Source organism: Siniperca chuatsi, linkage group LG23 (genome assembly GCF_020085105.1).
Source record: "Siniperca chuatsi isolate FFG_IHB_CAS linkage group LG23, ASM2008510v1, whole genome shotgun sequence".
NCBI classification, from domain to species: Eukaryota; Metazoa; Chordata; class Actinopteri; order Centrarchiformes; family Sinipercidae; genus Siniperca; species Siniperca chuatsi.
In genome coordinates, this window is record NC_058064.1 from 20,686,503 (window position 1) to 20,698,800 (window position 12,298).

The following is a 12,298-nucleotide window of genomic DNA, read 5'->3' on the forward strand; positions in this document are numbered from 1 at the left end:
TATATGTATATATATATATATATAGTTTCTATTTTTATTCTGTTCTTATTTTTATTTTATATACTTAAAATGATCTATTTTTATTTATTTTATTTTTTTTATTTTCTCTATTTATCTGTACTTAATTCTGTCTTTGTGCTGCTGCAAACACCCAAATTTCCCCTCTGGGTATCAATAAAGGCTTATCTTATTTTATTCTGAATTGCGTACATTGTACGGCACTTTTGATGTCTTCAGTTGTCTAAGTGTATTTTTACTGTGTTTCTGTTTTATGTGTTTTTATGCTGCATTGCTGCAAAAAGAATTTCCTCAGATGACTGTGGGTTTATTTACCATATGATCCAGGTCAGAGAGTTTGGGGAAAGTTGTTGAGATGTGTTTTTATTGGAAGCCACAGCACCCACCCATGGTGAAAATATGAGCACCCATGGGACCTAGAGTGATTTGGGTGAAAGGCACCAGCAGGGGGCATTACGTTATGTCACACAGGTTTGAAGAGGCATGTGTTGAGTGATGACAGTGACACACACTGAGAGGATGTAGGACTGCAGTAACAGATCAAGAAGAATTCATGGATCATGAATAATACCTTTGCCTTTTTTTGTCTTTCACCCTCCCCCTGTGTCCTCCCTCCCCCTCACTTATATCCTCACTCCTCCCCCTCTCCTCTTCTAGTATGGGTTATTGTATCCTGGTGGCTCATGGCATGGGGCGGTTGTGTTCGGTGGTGGGCCGTTGGGGCACCACAGTCCTCAGTGTCTCCATGCTGCTGCTGATCCTGCTCTTCTCCTGGAAGACCGTCCAGCAGAACCATGTCTGGCTGTCCAGGGAGGCCCTCTTCCGGTAAGGAGAGAGAGACTCTGTCTGTGGGTGTGTGTGTGTGTGTGAACTTCCATAACATATGCTTAGGCCCACACACCAGCACTGTCTTTATCATTACACAGAAGTGTAATGATTGCTTACAGCACAAAGGCAGTTCAGCAGATTTCCCTATAGAATCTGGCAAATCAGCCTTTTACATGCACATTAAATCTCCAGTTTTAATTTTACAGTATGTGGTCCCTGACAACAATTTGCTCAAACTAAAATTTCATTTAAAGTGTGGAATCTGAAAATTTTATAAGATGGATGACATGCATAGATAATCCATAATGCTGTTCCACCACCTTTGAAGAGCTTTGTTCAGCTCTGCTCTGAGCAAATGAGCAGAGCTTCAAGGTCTGCTTCAAGGGGAGATTGCAGCATCCCTAAACGAGGCTCCTCTACTTTTTCTATGTAATATTTTGATTTGTATTCTGTTTTTTGTTTATTCCTATGAAATGTGTTAGAGTGTGTGTGTGTGTGTGTGTGTGTGTGTGTGTGTGTGTGTGTGCCTACGCCTGCGTGGGTATCAATAGGTTGTTAGTCCATTAGTAGTGGAGATGATGATGGTTTTTGCTTTTTTATTTATTTTTTACCTGCCCAGGGACTACAGATGGAAATTAGCTAGTAGCTAAATCTGGTACAAAGCATCTTTTCTCTTTTTTGAGATTAATGTATTTTGTACATGGTCCCATGAGGGCTAGAACTAGCCTGAATTATATTACATTACACAATAAAACCTGGATTTTGGTCTGTTCTCTTGCACATTTTCAATTTGTGCATAAAAACAAAATGGAGTGGAAACACCAGAAATAAAAGGCCAAAATATAATATTTTAGGCTTAGCTGAGGTGAAAAGGTTGGCATATAAAAAAAAAAGATCAAATAAAGGCTGATGGAGACACATTTTTCTAATACACCTTGACATTGTGGTACCTGCTTCTGCTTCTTCTACCGTAGAAGAAGAAGAGTAATTTCATGCTACCACTCATCATTACAGCCCTCCACTCCACGAGAAAGACCAAAATATAAAGAATAAAAATAGCAGGGGTGTACATACAGTGCATGCAACATCTCTGGTTCCAGTCCAGACTGGGGCCCACGGGGCAGATGTGGATCAGAAGAGACAAATTCATTCATAAATAACACAATTAAGAAGCAAATCAGAAACAGCATAGAAATGTATCAGAGTTTCAGGTGCTCAATTGATCATGTAATCTTGTCATGGACAGATTATGAGACAAAGTGCTCCTATGTGTTAAAGCCCCAACCCATCCCCACCTAGCAGCAAGACCCATTTGACCCATTTTAATGGAAACACAAATACACACTTTGTTTATCCTGTAAGAATGAGTTATTGTAGTTTGGCCCGCTGAGTTGGAGGCAATTACGGTTCCTTAAAGTTTTATTGTTATATTCAGTGTTTCTCACCAAAGCACATTGCATGTATCCTTGAGGTCTAACAAACATGTTGAATGCATTTCCTTCCTCATAAAACATTTGCAAAGCAAAGTATTTCGAATCCAGCATTGTTTACATTGATGGTTACTAGCTTGCAGTCTTCTTCTTCCCTTGCTGTGTTTCTTGGCATATTACCGCAACCTGTCGATCAGTGAAATAGTGTGAAACCATTGTCAGGAATGTGTATTGCGTCATCCGTGCATATGATCGTGCGTGTGCACAAGACAAACAAAACAGGGACCCACAACATACACTGTATAAAAGAAGTGGACGTAGGCACCGTGACGTCACCCATTGGTTTGTGGACTGCTATTCTGATGCCTCGAGTTTGGCATTTTGGCCATCGCCATCTTGGTTTTTTGCAACCAGTGACCGGAAGTGACCATATTTGGACGAGGGGGTGGAGCTGGGGAGCATAGCAAACGCAAAGTTATCAGCTAACGCTAGTGCTAGCTAGGTTAGCAAGGTGCATCTGTAATTCACGTTAACTGTGATATTAATTGGGATGCTAATTTTGGCTTAAAACAAAATGCACTTACTGGAAAAAATGAACAGCCGACTCCTAGAGTGTGTCTGAACAACAGATTTTTAGGCGACCAAAATGTTACAATTAACTTTCATCAACTGAATACACACAGAAAGGGTCAAAGTTCTTAAACAAAAACACAGACAGCACCAAAAAACAAGTTCACAGCTAGTTAAATGTACACAGTGCAGTAGATATGCATCGCCTCTATCCTGGTCGCTGTGGTAGTGAGTTGTCAATCACAAGATAGCCACGCCCTAAAGCATACCCTGCTTTATCATCTATTTTACTATAAATGGGACCATAATTTACAAAATTAACATCATGCTGTATTGAAGAAGACTTGAAACTAGTGATTGATACCATAAACTCATTAGGAAACCGTTTACTGAGGTAATAAATCAAGTGAGAAGTAGGGTTATTTTCTCATAGACTTCTATACAATCAAGGGCAAATTCACAAAAGGATTGCACAGCTTTTGCTAAACCTGCATAAATATGACAAGAAACCATGGAATTCTAAAAGCACCCACAAAGGGTGAACTGCACTCCTTACTGCGCTGCCAAGCAAATAGCGTCTCAGTGCTCCAGTGCAGGTAAATTAGGTAATATGCATACATTTGGCGCAAAATTGTCCCCTTTCTATGCAAATGAGCCTGAAAAATAAGGTCAGATTCACAAACACCAGTGCTAATAGCCACACACAGAGTGAAATTATTAGCGTCTTCAGAGAGCTGGTGGTAACTGAAGCACATTTATAAAAGGGGCATCACACCCAGATTTTCCAGTGATCATGGCAGCAGTGATTGTAGCCAGGCAAAGCAATAGCGCATCACAGTACATCATATGCACACAGGTGGATATAGAGGCAGTACAATACCTGATATTCACCATGAGGGCATGAAACTGAAACCTGCTGCTGTGAGAAACGGTGACTGTGGTTACGCACTGTAACAGTCCAGTATAGAGCAGAGTAGGAGAGAAAACAGCTCTCCATGCGTCCAGAGGCAAGAGGGAGAGCGCACAGTTAAGCACCCAAATAATCACTCCATACAGAGTGAGTCATAAAAAAATAAGAGACATCTCGCAGATAGTAACAAATGAAAGAGCAGGGGGAGTTAATTAGAATAGCTATAATTATAATTAGAATAAGCTATTTTTCAAATCAAACATCTCTTTCCACATGAGTGGTATCTCTGATGGCCATTGCAAATAAACATACATAAATCCGCTTGGAAATCATAGAAAAAAGACGCTTCAGAACTTTCCCAAGAATCATCATGTTTTTAAGATTTCTTCAGTATCACAGTAATCCAGTGATAGCTGCACAGCCATGGGTACGCTGCAAACAGGAACAGCTAATAGCTAATTAGCATACTTTTAATGGTGCTAATTTGCCAAAGTGTAAACAAGTATAGGTTAAAAAACGGGGCTGAAAAGAAAATAGCAGTACCTACCTGTAAACAGCACATTTGATGAGCTTTTACGGGGTCTTGCTCTCCTGAAGGCGTTTTGACTTCCTCCATTTTCACAAAAAAATCTAATTTCACTCTGAGCTTATAAAAAAAGTAAAAGGACAAGCAGTTCCTCCCGTGAGAAAAAACTCAAAGATCCACTTTAAAACACAAGAATGTCGCTCCGGGCGAGATTCAAATGACAGGAGGACCAGCCAACTCAATTCAATTCAATTTTATTTATATATTCATAACGGAAGTTATCTCGTTGCAAGAAAAACAGGAGGTCTGTGGCTGTAATTATTACTCCAGACGGGATTAAAGTCACTGACCAGCGCAGGTAATGTTAAAATCACACCACCACCACCCCAAGACATAAGTCCAGTCCCAATGGGGCTGCAGAGTTCCTTTCTTTGAAAGGTTTTTTGTTCTCACAGTGATTTTGCTCAGATATCTGCAACTCATTTCTTTCTCCTTTCCCTGCTCTTCCTCCTTGTTTCAGCTCTGGTATCCAGACTCTGCCTCACAATGCCAAAGTCCACTACAACTACGCCAACTTCCTCAAAGACAGCGGCCGGCACCAAGAGGCCATTCACCACTACACCACTGCCCTCAGGTCTGAATCTGAACTAAAGCTTTATAACTAATCCAACTAATTTTAAGTCACACAGCATGTGGGCGAAGCTGTTTTCTGTTGCTAATAGAACTGTTTCATTGATTTTTCTGTTCATATTCTACCCAGTAGCTTGTTTAATGACAAAGACATGCACCGCATTTTTGACATGCATTTGGCCCATAATGGATGGCCAGGAACTCAAGGTCTACGGAAACCCTGAGAGGCAAGTGAGAAAGAAGAAAATTCTGGGGATCTAAATTATTTTCTTTCGTGTGTTTATGACTTATAAACAGGTGAAAAAAAGGTTTTGCTAGGATAATTTTTCAAATGTTTCCTCTGTGAAAATCCAATCTGTGAAACAGGTGGGGGAAAAAAGTTTTGGCAGGTGAAATTTTTTTTTCTGTCAGGATAATTTTTCTAAGTGGGACTAAAAGCATTCAGTCCCATTTAGAACATGGGGTAGTGGTGCACTTCAGCTTCTTGTGGCCAAAACGAGTATTACAACAATAAACACAGAAAAATGATCCTAACAAAAACTCTTTTTTTCACCTGCCTAAACTTTTTTCCACCACCTGTTTCACAGATTAATTTTTTTAAAGGAACTTGGAAAGAATATCCTGGCAAAACCTTTTTTTTCACCCGTTCTTAAGTCATAAACACAGGAGAGAAAACAATTTAGATCAGACTTAGAAAATGGATCGCCAGAATTTATTTTTATTTTTTTTCTCACTTGCCTCTCAGGGCTTCTGTAAAGATCATTACATGTAAAAGAAAGCATTTTTATTTCATGGGACCTTTAAGAAACCATGCACCATTTGCTGGCTTTTATCCAACATACCATACTATACTGTACTTAGAGTGTATACTGTCTACTTACTCTCTGTAAACTCAGTGCAATTATATACTATCAGATTAATGTGCTTACTCAATTTAAGATACATGGAAGCAAGTTCACACGCACCTTTGAGTGCATGCTCTCATGCATGTCATGGCCTTGTTTCAGCTCAGAGCTTGTACTCTGTTCATGTATCACACACACAGGCTGCATTAATGAAAGAGAGTGTCCATTAGTTGTTCCTGTCACTGGAGAGGCTTCCTGAGGAACCACAGAGATGTGGTTCAACTTCTCCTCTCTCATGTGTTCACCTCCATCCTTCTGTCCCTTATTCAGATTAGTTCATCTGTAATCTGGCACCTATTTATCTGTGATAATATGTAGAATTTTAAACATTTCTTGTTGATGGTCTTCAGTCTTCAGTCCAAAACCCAAACATATTCAATTTACAATGATATGTAACAGAGAAAGCGGCAAATCCTCCTGCTGTTGATTTCACATCCCAGCATGCAAAGCGCACCTGGCTAGAGGAGCTGTTTAGCTCAAACTTGCACAGTACACCTTATAGTTGGATCAGATCAAGTTCAGATGGCGTTGCCACCACAAACAAACCGCTCCAGAATATGTTTGTGACCGGACCGAGACTACTTCCTCTAAGGGGTTCACAAAAAATACTATTCTACAAAATAACTGTACCAAGCATAGTCAAAAACGTCTTGTTTATATATGAATAGAATCAGATAAAATAATGCATAGTAGCTTAGTTGCTTGTTATTGAGGTCAGCCTTAAAAAAGTCAACTTCTAAGTAAGCTTTGCTAATTTTGGTTTATTAAGATATTAGTGGTATACTTAACATTACTCAGTAATATATAAAAGTGGACACAAACAGCATGGTAACAGCTACATAGTTGGTCAGGTACAATAATGACAAAGTGCTGATTGTGTGTGTTAAGTGTATTTTATCATATTCAAAATAAAACTGAAGTCATGTTTGATATCGGACTTATGACCCCTAATGATACTGTTGACAGCTCTGCACTAACATTAATGTCAGCTTCAAAGACTGACAGGACGAGCTGCTTCACGACCCTGAATTGCCATGAGTTTCCAGTTTAGAACTTTTAGGTCATTAGCTTAAAATGATAATATGATGTGCTTACAAGTTTAACGGAACTCTGTCCGCCAACTGTCTGTCATTTACACTCGACAGCTATCGAGCTACATGCTATCAACCTGTCTGAAATTGACTTGAGGTAATCACCTAGATCGTTAATCTGGAGCACCACTCTGTTGGTGTTTTTGAACAGCAAGAAGACACAGCCAACTGTCTATTTTTTCAAACATCAGAGTTTCACAAAGTGGTGTGTTCTTTGAGGAAATGATCTGTGATTGAGTGTAAATAGTACAGTCACCAAATGCAGACAGCGTATTAACCGGGTCAAAACACTGAGAGTTTGTTTTTGGTTGTTTGGCCAACTCATAAAATCAACTTTAATTAGCTGCAGCTGAGTAAGTCTGCTGGAGACAGTCGTCATTATAGCGCCAACTAAACGCACTGTTTCAAATCCAGATTTTACTATAAAAAGGATTCACTGTTCAGCCTTAATCTGTTTGTGTAACCTTTGGAAAGTAAGGCTCTAGTCGACATTCTCTCCTGTCACTGCCATTTGTTCTCTTCTTTTCTCTTTTTCTCTTCTTATAATAGATTCATGTAGCATCTCCAACATCCTGCTCTTTATTCCTAGGCTCTAAATTCCCCCTTTCCATTTCTTAATTTCTCTCTCTGCTTCCTAGCTTCCTTTCTTCCTCTCCCCCTCTCCTTTTCCTTCCTCTCCAGTCTTCCTGTAGCAGCAGAGATGTGTGCTGAGAGTATGTGGGGGCTAATCCAGCCTGCCATCCTGCCAAACCCTGAGCGGAGAGCCTCAGCAGCTTTCATTCAGCACCAAACCACATGCCAGCTCATAATAACCTGAAACCCACCAGACCTCTCACTTTAATTAACCAGCCCCCGCTTCCTTTTCTACTCCTTGTTTTTTCCTATAGAGAGGGACAGAGATCCCTTCAAATCACATTTTAAATGTTTTGATTCCTGAAGCCAGACATAATCCAAGTAGAGTGTGGGAGAGAGATCTGGTTGAATCGGCATTACTTAATTATTGATTATTTTTCTATTTTTATTCTATGTAATTGTATGTGTGTGTGCCTCAGTCAGTACTCTGTTTTAGTTGACCAGATTCGCTGTCTCTTCAGTTATATATTTAAGGGGTCAGGACGACTTCATTTATGGTGTCCTTTGATTGATTTCCAGCTCATAGGCTGCAGTACCGATGAGCAAGGACACACGGACGCATAATGAGCAAACTAGCAAGAAGCCAATGAGTCGATTCTTTAAATTTCCTTCAGAGGTTTATGTGACATATGAGATATAAGCAGATGCTGATACACAGTCCACTTACTATTACTAAATTACTATACATAGTATAGTAATAGTATGGTGACTATACATATATTACTAAATTATATGTATAGTGACTTTATTATACTATCAGTAGGTAGAGTGTTCATTTCAACAGCAGTTGCCTTTTTCCAGATAAAATAAATTAATTCTGCCTTGTAGACCCCCCAGAAAACAAATCTGTGAAAAACCATAACCCTCCCGAAACAGAAGGTGACGTCATGTTTACCTCCTACTAGTGCGAGAAGGGTGGGGGAACGTGGGGGTCATATTTATGCTTGATGCAAGGGGTTAACAGGAGTCCCACCGTAGATATCTACAATGTAGGTTTTGATTTATAGTTCATTGTCAGATTTCACATGTTGATATTACCACCACAACACTAAACTGATGTATCGCACATGATCAGGCCGAATCATGCTGTAATTATATTCCCAACACTAACTGTATCATTCTTTCAGTTCCTTTGTGATACAAGTGATGGTGGAAAAGTCTGCCTAGTTTCATTACAAAATATTCGACTGATCTGTGCTGTCACCATGTTTACTGTTTCATTTCCTACGCCCGTAGCTGCCATAGTTTCGCCATAACCACTTACAAATAAAGCTTAAGTTTGGATTTTAATGCTTTTTTTTTATTTATGAAGGAGGCATGTTCTAGCTAAATTGAGTTGTTAAAGGAGCTGTATGCGACATTCAGTGCCACTAAATGTCGCACTAGTACCAGCATCTCAGACCAAAACAAATGGGCTCTATGGCCCACCAGACTCCATTGAGAAAAACAGTAATTTTATCTCACAGACCATCATATTGGACAGAAACAAAATAAAACTCACCAAAACCATCTTTGTTAGTCTTTCCACTGTTAAATCCTTAATTCAGAGTTAGATGAGAAAAGAACCAGCTGTTATATCGCTCTCCTCAAACAGTTTCACAGGGAGGGACTCTCATGCACACGCGACTGTATAAACAAAGCAACACAGGCAGAGGGAGTGTGACGCCATCCTCTGCTCAGGACGCCATTACTCCACTAAATCTTTACATAGCAAATAGCTGTTTGCTGCTAGTAATGTTCAGAATCTCATATACAGAACCATAAAGTTCTTCTTTAAATGAAATATGACAAATATTGATCCTGTTTCCATGTTTACACAAAGGGACTAACCAGACAATGCAAAGGATAACCAATAAGTAAGCATGCATGAATGAGTGACTTTCAAGATAGCCAATGAATGACCCACCTAGCTTTCTGTAGTGAAATGATCAGTATTTGGGACTGTTAGCCCACAGCAGCAGACCTGTAGTGGGCAGGCTAGTGGGGAGGGAAAGCATAGAAATCTGACTGAAGGTTTTGACAGCCTAAGTGGATCTTTCCGTGATTACTCAGCTGTATAGATTGTTGATCAAGCACCTCACAGTGTAACGTGAAGACTCTGTTGATCAGTGCTGGTTTCTCTCAGGTATTTTCACAGCTGCTCCGCTTTCTGTGCAGTGAAACGCCAACCCTTTAAAAAGGGTGGAACAGAGTTACCATAGAAACAGTAAAGAGCGTTGCCACGGCGCCCACTCAGTCTTTGCCCCGGGCGTCTTGTCAGGCTTGTGTCACCATTATGGGCACTAACTATAAAAGTGTATTTCAATTACACAGAGGTCTTTTGTAGCAGTGATGGAAAGCAGCAGTAAATGTCAGCAGAGAGGCTGCAGGTTCCACACACTCACAGCTGATTTATCTTTATCATTTGCTCTGAAGATAATCCTTATTATGGTCACAAGGCACTTGGTCCAATCAAGATCATGTTATGGTATGCTTCCCTCTGGAAGTCCCAGCCATTAGTGGTTCCTAAGATGAACATAGTTTGACAGTGATGCTGAGTTCCAGTAGACTGGCTGTTCCAGATCACTTTCAGCACCACTCCAAATGAATGCTAAATTTGCTTTGTAATTGCCGGATGTGTAAATAAGCAACTGTTTTCTAACAAGTTCACCATATCAACTTAAAAGGTGATAATAGTCAATGTTGTGTTCACTACTTGTTTCCACTGACCCGAAGTGGCAAAAAAAATCAATTATTACAGGTTTAATTTCCCTAGGTAAATATACATAGTGTAAATTACATTTGACGCTTTCCTGTCTCCTTATTTTCTCTCCTCCTCTTTCCGCCCTCCCCTCTGCTGTCTTTCCTTTCCTCCCCTCCTCTCAGGTTATACCCCCGCCATGCCAGCGCCATGAACAATCTTGGCACTCTGACTCGCAACCCAGAGGAAGCAGAGCGCTACTACAGGAAAGCACTGGACACCAACCCTCAGCATAACCGAGCTCTGTTTAACCTGGGAAACCTCCTCAAGTAAGGCACACATACTTTCACACACTCACTGAAAAGCTACTGGAGAACAGATGTACAGTGACAGCAGCCACTTTTGATCACATTATACAAAAGCTTGATCGTCATTTTGTTGAATGTCACAGAAACTGGAGACACTCATCACAGCTGGAGACTTTGCTAATATCATGTTTGCATCTTTTGAACAGTTTGTAGTGGAAAGAAAGTATTTTTTTCCTCAGCCCTCCAAAGAGCTCCTAAAATTGGCAATGACCCTCACAGCTGAGGACAGTCTTAATGTTCCAACAACAACTTCTTAATTGTTGCTAAAAAGTATCTTTTTTTCCCCTCAGCTCCCAAGTATGATCACAACAGAAAAAAACATCTTTAATCATTCAGTCATCTCTCGATTACCTGTTTTTAATTAAAAATAAAGATGGGAAAAGGGAGACAGTTTGATGATTTCAGTTCCTTCATGTGTTGTAAATCAGTACATTTTGTCTTGCTCTCTAAATCAATACACAAACTGCCTGGGCAACTATCCAAAATGCCCTGTCCAGTATGGATATTCCAGTTTTCCTCCAGTGTTCAGATGCATTGTTAGATACAAAAGGTCAGATTTGGGAATACAGTGTGCTGCAGGTGATCATCAAAACTGTCTTTTCAGGCCACAGATTATTATCATCATCATATCTTGTTTTATAAGGAAGGCTCAGAAAAGCAGGGCTTATTGTGAAAGCCAGGCTTGAATGATCCTAACAGACTGACCAGAGCATACCAGTGATGTTGATATGTTTTCAATGTACAAAAAGCTGAAGATACCCCATGCACAGCAGTGCTTCTCTCCTGGGTGCCAGCTGGTGCAGAGCAAAACGCAGTAAACCAACAAATAAATATTCCAGTGCACACCAGGATACTAGTATGGACAGTATTTTATTAACAGATCACATGCAAAAAAAAAAAGGAGCGAACTACACATTTCGCTTGTTGCTTCATCAGACTCACTCTGTGTTTACTTGCCATCAGGTGTGCCTTTAAATAATCAAGTACAAGCATACTTCAAAAAGTAAATAATTAGGCAACTACATTCACACCACATAACATCAGATATAAATACTACACATCCATCTCCATAAAATAATGAGATACACCAATATCAATGTCAATGTACAAAAACTGGCTACTCCACCTCCAACACCACAGAGGATGAGTAGATACAGAATGCAAACATTTCCACAAGACACCATAAATATAATAGAGTCCAGAATACATGAACGTCCTCACAATAAGATACATATCAAAAACTAGTAGAAAAAAGTATATAAGAAGAAAGCAGGTACTATACAAAATACAAATACATAATAATGCATTACAGAAGTCTATTTATAGAATATGTACACCTGTCTTAATAAGGGAAAGGGGGTAGTGCCAGGAGGGATTTTAGTGGCTCAACTTTTACCTACATACGAGGTCACCTGTAAGCACAGAGAAACAATGTAGGTTAAACATCCAAGCATAAGTTACAAAAACTGACTCAAGTCTAATGCCTCATTCAACCGATGTGGCTCCAAGGAGCTGAGAGTATATATCCAATATGCTTCCCTTTTCAATAACTGATTTATGATATTGCCACCCCTAGAATTAGGAGTGACTCTCTCAATCCCTATGAATTTAAGGCAGGCAGCAGAACTGTGGTTTCTTTCCATGTAATGCATCGCAATTGCGTAATCCATGTTTTCATTTCTTATAGCTGCTTTATGTTCAGCTATTCT

The 12,298-nt window shown here is 39.8% G+C and overlaps 1 protein-coding gene across 2 annotated transcripts in view; it reads left to right on the forward strand.

The window, feature by feature from the left end:
• tmtc1 (transmembrane O-mannosyltransferase targeting cadherins 1) overlaps window positions 1–12,298 on the forward strand; it is a 162,520-nt gene that overhangs the window by 128,880 nt on the left and 21,342 nt on the right. For both annotated transcript variants that reach the window (XM_044185918.1, XM_044185919.1), the window contains exons 9-11: window positions 676–843; window positions 4,803–4,916; window positions 10,407–10,550. In XM_044185918.1, the coding sequence (XP_044041853.1) occupies window positions 676–843; window positions 4,803–4,916; window positions 10,407–10,550 (426 nt within the window). The remainder of the gene's footprint in view (window positions 1–675; window positions 844–4,802; window positions 4,917–10,406; window positions 10,551–12,298) is intronic.